The sequence below is a fragment of the Rhinolophus hipposideros genome (assembly GCF_964194185.1).
Source record: "Rhinolophus hipposideros genome assembly, chromosome: 1".
NCBI classification, from domain to species: Eukaryota; Metazoa; Chordata; class Mammalia; order Chiroptera; family Rhinolophidae; genus Rhinolophus; species Rhinolophus hipposideros.
The window spans coordinates 9,548,811-9,562,517 of record NC_138047.1 but is presented as its reverse complement, the minus strand read 5'-3'; the positions used below and the strand labels follow the sequence as shown (position 1 = coordinate 9,562,517).

General features: G+C 44.2%; 1 protein-coding gene across 6 annotated transcripts in view; it reads right to left on the bottom strand.

The window, feature by feature from the left end:
- The window catches only part of PRKCQ (protein kinase C theta), a gene marked incomplete at its 5' end in the record, with an annotated part of 113,669 nt that overhangs the window by 15,010 nt on the left and 84,952 nt on the right, over positions 1-13,707 (bottom strand). For all 6 annotated transcript variants that reach the window (XM_081053970.1, XM_081053969.1, XM_081053972.1 and 3 more), the window contains 3 exons: positions 3,570-3,708; positions 4,808-4,870; positions 6,437-6,528. In XM_081053970.1, the coding sequence (XP_080910096.1) occupies positions 3,570-3,708; positions 4,808-4,870; positions 6,437-6,528 (294 nt within the window). The remainder of the gene's footprint in view (positions 1-3,569; positions 3,709-4,807; positions 4,871-6,436; positions 6,529-13,707) is intronic.

Sequence of the window (13,707 nt, the reverse complement as noted above, 5' to 3'; positions counted from 1 at the left end):
CCATCCTTTTCACCCTGCAGTTTAAGTCTTAGCTCAGTGCATGTGTGTGAGTACATCCACATAAACACACACACATACAGAGATCATTTTATGAGAGCGTTCCTTATGTGAAATGGAATCGCGCCCCCCCCCCCCTTTGGGATAAATGATGGAATTGTAGCATTGATGGCATTACAAAAGAAAAATGACACTACAGTTCTAGACATTCCAGTGTTTTCTAGCAAAGCGGCATGTCTTGATGCTGCTGGACTTTTCATGCAGTAGAGAAATGTGCAGAGCAGCTGTCTGTGACCCCGACCCCACCCCAGGATTGTCCTTGGGAAAGGAGAGAAGCTTGAAGTGAAGTTTAGACATACTGTGAAAGCGTCTCTAACAAGACTCGCTGAAAAAAAACAACCGCAACAACGAAGTAGCCATGATGGCCAGCCAAAAATGCTGCAATTCTCCTTCTGGCTTAGTCCCTTGTTGTGTAGTTTCGGGCAGAATCCCCGGCCTCTCTAAGCGTCTTTTGTGAAGAGTGATAATATCTGGCCAGCTTTTCCCTGGGGTTGCTGTGAGGATCCAGTGAGAAGTAGGAAAGACAAAGTGCTTTGTCACATGGAAATGACTAGATGTTACGTGATAAATATCTGTCTCGATGAACTGGTACCCATTTGTGAAAATAAAGAGCTAGTTGCCAACAGAATTTTGCAATCTGCCACGGATTTCCAGGATAAAAACGCTCTCCACTAGCCTTAACTCAATATTTAAACGCTAAAGTTCACTTTCAAGTTTAGAAAAAGTTACCTTTGCCTTAAAGAATAATCTAAAAGTAGACCTAGGGAGAACTAATAAAGGAAATGAAGACGCACACACGTGCACAACTGGTTCTGGTAAATTTGACTAAAGAGCGGCCCAGTTCACAGGCAATTCCCAGGACGTGTCACCAGGGGGAGCCCAAAGCAATCAGAAATTGCTGGAGTATCATCACATCTTTGTAAACAACTTCATTTGGCAGGACAAGTGAAGAGAAATTTGGAGGACGGGAGACAGCTGTGGTGGAAACGAAGCCTTCTAAAGCTAGGTGATGTTAAGAAAGAATTTCAGCCTTAAGTCAGGAGGAAGAAAAAAATGTAGATTCATATTCAATTATATGCTGTTAGAATGTCTGCAAATGCTTTGCTGGTATGCGTGAAGGTTTCCCATACATTGTGTTTCATTTATAAGACCCCCTGAGGTAGGTCCCAGGACCTACCGAGGGCAGTAACTGGACTTCGGGAGGTTACAAGTCTTACTTCAGGTCTCCTAGTTAGTGAGTTGAAAGCTACAGTATGTTCTGAAACCTGTTTTTTTTGTTATTTAACCTCATTATTTTAATGAAGCATAAATATGTTTGTACTATTAATAAAGGGAATGAAATTTAGTTATTTAAAAACTATTTCATCTTCAGTTCAACCTGATGATATTCCTTTTGATGCATATTTTATAACACACAGACTATATTGGCAATAATATACGAGGTTTATATATAATAAATATATATGTACTTGGGATGCTTTTTTAATTGATGAGGGAGCATGGTCAAAACGTTTGCAAATATATAAGGAAGATGCACTGGCAGTTGGACGGTGATGAAGAGGAAAGCCAGGTAAAAGGGCCTCACTGGGGTCCAGATAGCAGATGGCAAAGGCCTGGGGTGAGGTACCAACAGTGAGGAGGGGAAGGAACTGGAGAAGCATGAGGGATTCAAGTAAAGGGATTCATTCTGAGGACTGAGGGAATAGACAGAGAGGTCTCTGTGGTCTAAATTTAAAAGGTCTGTGTGTTTGGACTCGGGAGGGGTAAGGAAGAAGGAGGAAGCTTGGATAAGTCCTAGTGTTCCGGCTACATGGATGTGTAATTCACCAAGAAGGGAAAAAGAGAAGGATGGGTGGGAGTGGAGCAAGCTCAACAGAGAGGAGTTTGGGACCTGTTATGTTTGAATGGCCTGTGACACTTAGTTGGAGATTTCAAGCAAGAAAATGGACATATGGGTCCACAGCAGGAAGAAGTAGTTGGTTTGGGCTGGCCATATTGACTTCGGAGTTAAAATCATAATCATAAATACAGTTGCTCATGGAGAATGTCGATAGGAAGAGAAGAGGACCAATGATGGAATCATGTGAAGACAAGCATGCTTGAAGATGAGAAAAAAAGACTAAAGTTGCAAAGAGAGAAGTAAGTCACTGAAGCTAAATTCTGGAAGATGTCGAGGGAAACAGAATCAGGAAGGAAGGATTGCCAGAGAAAAGATGTGGCATAAGGCATTTGTAGACAGGGAAGTTAAAAGCTGTAATTTCTTGTTGACCAGAGGCCAACCTTGTATTTAGACCAGGTTAAATCAAAATTAAATACCACATCAGCCCAGGGCAAAACCACATACTTTTGATAGTCAGGATGGCACAATTACTTTGGCAATGACAGAGATTTGCTGCTAAGTTTGTTTGACCCGGAAATCTGAGGTCCATCACTGCCTATCAAACAACTAGCACCATTCACACATTTACTGATATTCATTCATTCTTCCGAAAGACTATTTGTTAGCACCGAGCCCTGCAGTCTGTCCTTGGATATAAGAGTGAATAAGATCACAGTAATCTACATGTGATTCTCTCTTGACAAAATTGCATGTGATAAAATGCTATAGAACGATACACACTGTGTGTCTATATCAATGTTCTGGTTTTGAGACTGTAGCAGAGTTACGTAAGATGTGATCACTGGGGGAAGCTGGGTGAAAGGTACATAGGGGTGATGTTTCTGTACTATTTTTGCAACTTCTTATGAATCTATAATTATTTCAAAATAGAAAGTTAGTAAAAGTAGAATAAGAAATAGCCCCTGACTTGGCTGGTAATGCAGAGAGATTCAAAGATGAAAAAGCAAGGATGACAAGTGTCATGCTGTGGGGAGGATCAGGTGGTACGGGGGTGTCTGATCTCCCTGAGGTGATAGCTGGGGAGGACTCCATAACAAGGGGAAAGGAGGAGAGAGTTGGATGGATGGATGGATGGATGGAAGGAAGCCTTCCGGGCAAATCACCTTTTTCTGGGGGCTCAGAATATGAGAGTGATGCCTTTATAAAATCAGCTTTCATAGGTTCTCCCTTTATGCTTGTAATAATGTGACGTAAGTACTATCCTCATTTTATAAAGGAGGGAATGCAGGTCCATGGACTCCAGGATCCTCTCTGTGCTCACACAGTGGCACTTGGGGACCACCGTGTAGGTTTTTCTGGTCCCCAGATGACACCACTGGACTTATTCAGGTGGATACTTATGAGCCTGTTCAGCATCCACCCGGGTCTTCGCCGCTGTTGCCTCTGGTGGGTCTGGGCAGAATGGATATATTTTAAGGCCGGGGGTTGAATGAATACTGTGCTCCATGAAAGAGTAACAGCAGCCCCTGTGTGCGCCGCATGTATGAAATACTGGGGAAAACAAGGTCAAGTCCCCAATGAGAATGCATCAGATCTTCTGATCAGCAGGGGAGGAAGAAGCAGTGGTTGGCGCAGGTGTGTGGGGTCGGGAAGGGGCACTGTACGTCCCTACCTCAGGGGCTATATAATCAGGGGTTCCACAGAAGGTGTTCGTTCTGGCATCTCCCAACATGTTCTCTTTGCACATCCCGAAGTCCGCTATTTTGATATGTCCATCTTTGTCTAACAGGATGTTATCTAGCTTCAGATCCCTGCAAAACACAAGCAAAGCAAAACCTCACTTTAATAATGACAATTTTGTTAAGATAGAATTGCCGTAGGAGGGGGCGGTCTCTTGTCTCATCACTCATAGCCGGGCAGCCCTCACTTTGGCTACACCCTGTGAAATGGTTTCCCTAAGTGAACTGTCAGCCTACTCTGTAAGCACCCAACCTGGTACTGAGTATCCCTGATGGAAAACTTCAGGACTGGATCACACAGCTGCTGTCTTCAGCAGTCCGTGTGGGCCGTCACCTACCCCTTATTGATGACCTTGGGTCGGGACCGTGAACGTTTGCCACAGGAGAGCATTGTCCCACTCTCCTTCTAGCTGGTGTGTGTCTTCCTTGTATGTCAGGTTCCCAACTGTCCCTTCTCACTGCATCGTGGTGCTGGCCTCCAGCAACTCAGCCAAACTCCCGTCTAGCTCCATTTTTATGTTTATTTCTCCCCCTTAATCTGCAGTGAGTCAGAAAGCAGGACAATCAGCTTTTGAAGATTTGTATGTCAACGCTGTATTGAGAAGAGAAGTCAGGAGAGTGAAGTACAGTAGCTTTTGTCTAAGGAGGATGTGAAGGAGGGTATCCAATGGGATAGACACCCAGTCAGGAAAGAGGGTGCGCGTGGCATCTCGTGGGCTCCCACAGCTTTCCATGAGTATGTCTGAGTGTTCAAGGCGGAGCTCCCCTCTGCCTCCACCCAAAAGGAACACTCAGCCGGCGTTTCTGGGTGGCCCAAAGCAAATCCACGCAGACACAAGAGACACGAAGAGGACAGAAGAGAGGGAGGAAGCAACAAGGTATCAAAGACAAAGAATGGTGGAAGGAAAGGAGATGAATGGAGGTGAGAGGGAGAAGAAGAGTAAGGACCTGAAAAAGGACAAAGTAAGCTCAGGACCTTAGTGCGTTTGAGACTGGAATTTCTTCCTTGGTTGTTACTGAATCATCGTCTGTGTTATCCCTACGGGCAGGAAGCCTGGGTGTGGAACTTTCTGCCACCGGGCCATTTCACTTCACTCAAATACCATGATTACATTAATGGGACCAGGTCATCCAGATATCCCAGTGTTTCTCTCCAAAGAGTAAAATTTACCTGTAGACAATGCCTTTGGAATGAAGGAACTGCAGACCGAGAATGATTTCAGCAGCATAAAACCTGAGGGGAGGAACATGAGGGTTCACATGAGAGCGTTAACGGAACCAGGCAGCCCCCCACTTTGTCTAGCGAGTGGTCTGTGCACACACACAATCTGCTTCACCCTAGCAAAGGGCGGATGTCAGCCCTGACAGATGAAGCAGAGCTGGCATCAGAAGCGTGTACTCCCTGCTCCCCGCAGCTGGTGCTTATATTTTAAACCACAATGCTCAAACTGTCATTTCCCCCCTCATAACACATACACGAACATTAAATATATAGTAATAGTATAACACGAACATTAAATATATAGTAATAGTATAGCATAATAGGAAAATAATTTTCCCTTTTATTTAAAACTCTGCGTGGAGCCCTTAGACCTGTATGCAGGGTCATTCCAAATAGACCTGCCTTATTTACGTGCATGAAATGCAGCCTAACATGGGGAGGAAAGGATATGAGAAGATGGGGGTGATACGGGGCTCTTCATTCAGGGACAGACTGAAAGGAAACAAGTTTACACCATCACTGGTGGGATTACAGCTAGACCTAAGGAGAGCTTCCTGGTCATGCGGTTTGCTGGATTTCACAGAAGCACGCAAACACCGCCGGCGAGGACACACTAGCTAGCGTGTGTCTGACGGCTTGCGTGTCGTGCAGAGCTGGGAAGGACGCAGGACCCAGTGAATCCTTTCTGGCACGAAAAAAAATCCCAGACAGTTATGTCTGGGCACTTGGCTGACGGCCCCTGAAGGCTATGAGGTCAGCGGCGTGCTCCTCAGTAGCTGGAGGTCACCAAACAGCCATCTCATCAAGATTTCTGCAGGAGCTGGTGGGCAGGTCCATCTTTCAATCCAGGTCAACCTCAGTCAAAGCGTTCCTGAGGGGCGAGTGAAAGATGATTGAAGAAATAAAGCTCACGTGTACCCAGCATTTGTGAAGGGACTTGCTGGCACAGTTTGTGCTTTGGATGTCACCGTGGTTCCGCCACCACTCAGGAAACAGGGCCCGCGGGAGGAAGAGTGGTGGGAGTCCTGTGGGACTCACCTGCCATCCCAGCGGATAAACGCAGCCAGCTGGTTGGCGTTTGTATCCAGGGTTGCTTGCTGCCCAAGGAGGTGAAGATTTATTTTCACACTAAGTGCCTCTTCCTGTTTCCTGGTTCTCATGCTTCATGCTTCACGCTGGGCTTCCCACTGAGGGCCTCCGCTAACGCTTCATCCTGTGCCCCGTGCAAGATCTGTGCTATACCTGACTGCTTTCTTTGCAGGGGGTGACTATTTTCTTCTCTGCTCAGATCGTTTATCATAGAAGCCGGATGAATTAGGCATCTCCCTGAGAAACTAAACAGTTGATTTCAAAACACAGAGAAAGGAAACAAAGCTGACATGCATGTGAGCATCACAAACTGGGAAAACTGTTGCCTTGTGTGATTTGTTCCTTGGGATGACCGTATCCTGGGAGTTAGGTGTGCCAAGTGAGGAAACAAAAATGCCATCGGGGAAAAGTATTCCGTGGGCATTGTGGGGAGACATAGAAACTACCAACAACGATGGAAATACCCCAATCCCTCCCAAGGAATCTTACGTTGCTCTGGAAAGATCAAACTTGTGGCAGCTTTGGATGTGGTACATTAAGTCTCCTCCGTTGAGATACTCCATCACGAAAAAGAGGTTTTCCTAGGGAAAAACAAAGCAGTCCCAACCTTTAGCTTCCTTGAAGAAAAGAACACAAGGATTACTTTTTAAATGGGTTTAGGTTATTTCACAGGAACCAATTCTGTCTTGACATCACTTATGAAAAGACTGTCCAATGCATTTGGCCGATCGACAGCATTTCTGAGCCCTGAGAAGCCAGCAGCCTATAGGACATTTACTAGGACGCTCGTATGCTAGGATTCCACAGACGGGCACAGCATGGCTGAGGGCCCAGCTGGACTCGTTTGCCTGGCAGTGGGGTGACGTGGGCACTTAGTGAGGGCTGATTGTCTCCTTTCTGAAATTGCCAGAGTGTGGGATGGGAGACAGAATCCACATCGGGGATCTGACTTCAGGGGCAGGCTGAAGGCATCCCTGCGCTCAACACTCAGTAATAGTTCTGAACGTGTTCTACAGGCATGGGCCTGTGGGAGGGATGAGTGTGGACATGCTCACTGCTGCCTCAGCCATCAAAGATGGTGAGATGCAATCCTGCCTTCAGGGAGCTTACAGTCAACAATAGCCATCTCTCTCTCTCTAGTCTAGGCTTCACTTGTGGCAAGTCCTGCCTTGCAAGCATGTTGCCCCTCTCAGAGGACTCCATGCATGTTATTGGAGCTGGTGCCCTTGAGTGACAGCTGTCAAAAGCAAGGCTGAGTGGTCTGTAAGGTGTGGTCAGACTGTCAGAGGTGGCTATGATTCCAGGACTCCTGAGCTCCTCCTCCTGCATGAGTCAGTACGTTCTCCGTAACTAGACTCATAGCGCCCTGATTTTTAGAGTCCCCATGAACCACAGAATTAGTAATCCATAAAGTGTGGGGACATTGTGGCATGTCTGTGCATAAATTTGCACCTGCAAACCTCACCTGGGTGATTTTTTAACAGAATTAACCTTTAAGTTTCGGTGTGAAACTAACTGTGGCCCCAGAGTATAGGAACTGCTGGTAGAAATGGCATCCTGTTGTGACAATGAGTACATTGCCTGTTATTTTAATGGAAGTCAGGTCTTCACAGAACAGGGGAAACCATGTATTGTGGCCATTCTCTCAAAAATGCAGGTAAATGTAAGCGTCACTCTGCTTTTTCAAAATGGACCTCAGACGGGAGGCAGTGGAGCCCACTCTTGGTCTTGTGGACAGGCCCAAATTCTCTGCTGACATGATATCATTGATATTTCACACATACTTTGAGATGAATCATTTGCCTCATTTGCACACACCTCCTTTCTCATTAGCACTTGTGCCCTCGAGCTCTTGTAGCCATAACTATTATATGAACACTTTCTAACCTTTACCTTTTTACCCACAACTATGATGGCCCATACGCACAGTGGTGGGATTGCCCAAAGATTCTGGAGAACGAAAGGTATAAAAGCTTAAAGTGACACCATTTATAACAGTGCTCAGATGAAAGATTCCCTTCCAGTGTTAGGATGCTTCCAAATTCCTATAAGGCTGACATTTCGGAATTTACAAATTGTCCATTTGGACTTGTTGAAAGCGGGGGAAGGCGACTTGGGACAAAAGGTGAACTCTTACTCCTACACATGCCCGGCATAGCAGGCCCATCGCTTCTTGTGTCTAGATCAGACTGTGCACCTGTGGCAGGGATTGGGAATTGAATTTGTGCCGCGAAAGAGAGTCTAAGAAGCCATGGGACTCGGCTACTGTTTACTACCATGGGCATTCCAAGAAGACCATGCTGCCATAGTGGTTACTAATTGAATAGTAATGGCGATTTACAGCATGTTGGATGCCATACTTAATTCCACTAAAAGACTTTATGCTTCCACGGTAAATCTTTTGAAACGATCTGTTACACTTCTCATCTTTATATTGAGCTGGGGGCACTGAAAAAAGCCCATTGATTTTGGTTACTTATGATGGCATTTTGCTTTAAGTCTTTGGTTTGGGTGAATACCAGCTAAAACATGGCTTAATTTTTAAAGCTCAGCTTGGGTGGGCAGGAAGGGGGACCTGTTATTCCTCTGGAGGGTGCTGTGCTGAGATCTTTGCCACCTCCTAGGGGTTCTGATAGCTGTTTGGAAGTCTCTGGGATCCACTCATCCGGGGAACCCGTGGGCCTACTCTGGGCCCAGTGAGATGGCTCTGTGATGAAATTGGCATTCACGTACGCACATACAAACTACACAGTCCCGGGGTTTGCGTTTTGAGTATCGCAGTTTGAAGGATGGGTAAACCTTTTCCAAGTTGAATCCCAAATCCCAGTCATAAAAATTAAATGCAAATAGAATAGCCTCAAACTTTCGGAAACATCTGGCAAGGAGTGCTCAGAGCTGAGGGTAACCTGCCCCTGACCTGGAACCCTGCAGGTCAGGGGCCGGACCACTATCGAAAAGGCAAGTCTGCCCACTGGGGAAACTCCAGATTGGGTCACGTAGGGCCCACCCAGAGAAACACGGCGACGAGGGGTAATTGTTATGGCCATGGACTTCGCCCTTCCTCAGACCTGAATTCAGATCTCCTCTATTTGTGACCTTGGAGAAACAACAAGGTCTTAACTCAGCTTCTATCGAGCCTCATAGTGTTCATGTGTGAAATGGAGGGAATGGTATCCCCACATCCTAGGGTTGTCCTGAATATTAAATGAGATGATATACGTAGAAAGCTGGCTCACGGTTGGCACTCAGCATGCACTTGCTATATGCTAGCTGTTGTCATTATAGGAAACAATTTCAAAGCCAGTCAAAAAATAAACACAGCAGCGTTTTCAGAGAAAAGACCAGCACAGTCTGGTGGCTCTTGAAACAAAGAGGGAAATGGAGCTGGCTCTCCTCCAGCCTGGTCTTTCTGTTCTGATCCCGAGCTGGCAGAAAATGCAAAGCAGGCTTCCGAGGGGGAATATGGACTCGCCAGTGTAGACCTCTCTTCTTTGGGTCTGGTCACATGTTAACTGTTGCCCACGATTCTTTCAGGAGAGTGAGAACGGACACGTGAGGGTGGTGGGGGACTGGATGCTCCATCTGCCTGCGACTTAGATTTTTGTCATCCACAGCGTTTGTGGCGTGGACATGCTGTCCCTGTGCTGTCACTAACTGGCTTGAGATCAGATAAACCTCACCATCCCCGGGCTTCAGTCTCAGCCTATGAGAAATGAGAAGGATTGGCAGGACCCTTAACTACATCCCGCTTTACTGGCCTAAAGACTCTCTGATTTTCACCGTACATTTAATTTCCTCCCCTTTTCTTGGGGGAAAGATGAAATGAACAAACTGTGACTAGTGAGCACATTGCAAGACTTGTATAGTGCTTCCCAAATGATAAATATTAGTAAGAAGATGGTATGCTTCTAAAATTCTTAACAGCAGTCTTTGACCAGAAGCAACGCATATTTAAAGACAAGTGAAAGAAATAGAGATGAGCCTTTCCTTTGAACCTCCAAGGCGGTAAGTATGATGGCTGGGTTCATTATGGCCCACTGTGCTACCCAAAGAAGGTCCGAAAACACCAGTCAGAGGGCCTCCTGCCATCTAATAGTCTCCTGGTTCTGCCAATAGACCTTGGCTATTGTTGGGGCCAGCATCTCTGTGTCCGCGTCCTGGCTGCTTTACCGTACGCATGAATCCCACCATGGGCCCAGGGCTGAAAATCAGACTGGGTTAGAACAGACTGTGGCTTAGCCATGTTTTGAGTAGACAAGAATGGCAGGAGAATGACTTCTGGATTAGTCTTTGCATTTTGTTTCTGAATCGTGCATCTTATTCTTTTAGGAAGAACTCCCGCAAGCCTGCCCGGAGAAGTGTATTACCTCTGACTTTGGAAACGAATCAAAACAAAGGAGTGGACCTCAACCCCTAGAACCCACGCCCCGGTCCAAGCAGTCGGTGAGTTGTTTTCACTTTGCCTACCTACTGGCTCCTTGGAAAAGTGAATTTTATAATTTGGAAGGTTGCCTTACTTGGCCAAGTTTCCTGCAGGAGGAAACACACTAAGGTTCTTGCAACCTCTGTTGGTTGCAAGGTGGACTGATTTGTAAAGTGAGTGTTCCCATAAATCTTCGTGTACATGGTCTTCAAGGTAAGTTCTCTGACTGTTCTTCCTTCATCCACTGATCTTATAATGAAACAATAAAACACTGGGCATGTTTGGGTCCTGTGGGTGAAGGGAGTTTGAGTTGGGGTTTGACAGTATAATTGCATCAGGGCCACTGGAAGAAGTGGCTCATTGACTAATGCTGCACATCCTCTGACTAACAAGAAAGCATTTGATATACCATTCAATAACATTTATTTATCGATCAGCTCTCCAGTTTACAAATATTCCTGTGATACGCGTGCTGCTCTGTATGCCAGACCATAAAAACAAGAGAGTAACGGTTATTGCTTTGCTGTGATTTTCTGACAACTGAAGGCAATAATCAATGCTGATATTCTGTTGCTAGATGGGTATTCAAAGCTCTGTGGCTTTTCGTTTATTTTTTGGGGTGCTTTTAAAAATGGTATTTGTTATATTCTTGCATAATCATTTAAATATATGTTGAGTACTTTCAAAAATTCAAAATAGCCTTGTGGTTTTTGCAAAGAATTATGTGTGTTTGTGTACAAACTACTGAATTTTCCAGTTTTTACAAGTATCTTTCACTACTTGGTTGGAAGAACTGTATAGATGGTTCCCCTATGTTCTTATAAAAACATGAGCTCGCTTTAGGAGGATTCTAAATTCCTTTGTATTCATTTTCTTTGTGAAATATCTATATGAAATTTAGCTGTAAAAGTAATTTATACTGGTAAAAAAAGGAAGGGAGGTAAAGACTGTATACAAAAATGGACATATTTACCCATTTGGGAGACCACCTCAGGGATGATGTAGATGCCTGATCACTGCACTGTACACCTGAAGCTGAAGCTGAACAATAATGAATGCCAACTATAATTTTATATATGTATGTATATGTTTACAAGAAGTGGAGTACAGCATTAGGAATAGAGACAGTGGAAATATAATGGCTGTGTGTGATATCAGAGGGGTAGTAGATGGGGGAGAGGGGGGTTCACACAGTGTGAGGGATATAAATGATAAACGTCTAAGTATTACTTTGTCTTGTGCACTTGAAACTAATAAAAAAATGGACATATTTAAATAGTCTGCTAATCCAAGAGCTGGAAAAAAATAGATTTTGGATAACATATATTATGTACTAATTTCAGTGGTTTTCGAGGCCAAATCCTTTAAATCATTCCGGTTTAAATTTAACCAAGACATTGACTTTGATTTTCTGCCTTTGTGACTCTTTTTACTTACAATGTTGATGCACTGAATCTGAATTAGAAATGGAGGTGGGGGTCCCCTTCAGTGAAGATATGCATTTTTACTTCTACTTCCTGTGCCTCCAAAGCAAGGTTTTAGTTGAGAATAACAACCTGTGAGTGCTGCCTTTTTTGACATCCTGAGCTCTGTGGTCATGAGGACACGAAGGGACTTCCTGTCTCAAAATAGACCACGGAGCTGGGATCAGGGCTGCCCTAGCTGTGCGCTCAGAGGAGCGCCCAGTTGAGGCGGAGCTTGCAGCCGGCCGGCATACCTGCTGGGCACACTGGATCCTGGGATCACCCAGACGTCTCACTGGTACACTTACACGTCCTGCATTGGTGTGGTCACACCAACACTCAGTTCCTTAGGTATGCTTGTAATTTAGAAGGCTGGAGCAATTCTGAACTTGGAGTACTTTATTCCTTTCTTCTGTATTGAGCTATAAATTAAAACATTCTAGAAAAACAGGTTTATTGCCTTTTTCATAAAGAATATAGTATAACAAACTTAACAGATAATCACATATTTACTTTCTATATAAAAATGTAGAGATAGAGTGTGTGTGTGTGTGTGTGTGTGTGTGTGTGTGAGAGAGAGAGAGAGAGAGAGAGAGAGAGAGAGACAGAGATGGAGAGACAGAGAGAGAGAGACAGATAGATGGAGGGGGAGGAGGAGAAGGGAGAGGGGAGGGAGCGAGAAATGGCTCTCTGTGGACCAGCAAACTCATTTATTAGGGCCTGTTTATATTTCTACTGTAAACTCTAATTAGTAAAATTCACTGCCTTCAATAGATTCGTTAGTATATGTCAGAAATAATGTTCCAGTTTCTAGAGGTTTGTACCTTCCAGTGAGAACTCAGCCTTTGTTGGTATTTACTGGCTTAATTGTCCCACAGGGTCTTCGTGCATTAATAACACCCAAATTATTTTCCTTCATCACAGAAGTACAAACAGGACCCTATTTCATGAATTTTAAAACTGTTTTCTTTGATATGATTAGGTCTCCAAATGAGAGGCAATGTAACAGTTAGGCCTATGGACTTTGCCGCCAAGCTGCCCAAATTCGGATCCTGGCTCCCCTACTTAGTAGCTAGCTGCTTGACCTTTAATGTGTTGCCGACCCTCTTAGGGCCACCTCATTTTCCTTAACCGTGAAATGGGGATAATGATAGTGTCTACTTCATAAGGTTTCTGTGAAGATTAAATGCACTAAAATGTGTAATGTGCGTAGAACATGGACTGGGACTGACACACAGTAAATGCTCTATAAATATCAGCTGTTATTATATTTATGACAACACTTATTACATGTGATGCACATGCCATGCATATTGAGAAATATACAAGTATGTTCACAGTACGGGAGGGTCTCGGGAACAGATTGAGTTTCAACATAAAGGGCAAGTTTTAAGGAATGTGATTTTGAGGGGAAAATGACCTACTCTGTGGAAGATTTTAAAGTTACTAAATTATCATTGATATAAAGAAAAAAGGTACAAAAAGAAGGAAAAGAAAGAAAATGCTCCAAAATCCTACCTCTGGGTATCCTCGAACAATATAACTGGGAACAACTCTCTTCTTTTATAATAGTTTTGTGTACTTTCCAGTGTTGAAAGGATGTTTTGGTGTAATTACTTTTATAATGAGGGAAAGTATTAATGAATTTTACTTAAAAGTTTTAGATGAGTGATTTTTCTACCCCTTTATGTTTATATGGCGTAGATTCTCACTATTTGCCAAGGGAGTAGATTATTCTTGTTCAGATTTAGGCTATGAAGAGCAGATTCCCCAAAGTATAAGGAATAGTTAGGGCCTTGTACTCTAGTCAATTTCATTATTAGTCACCCAATATTTTATATTATGTTGTATTGTATTGTATTGTATTGTATTGT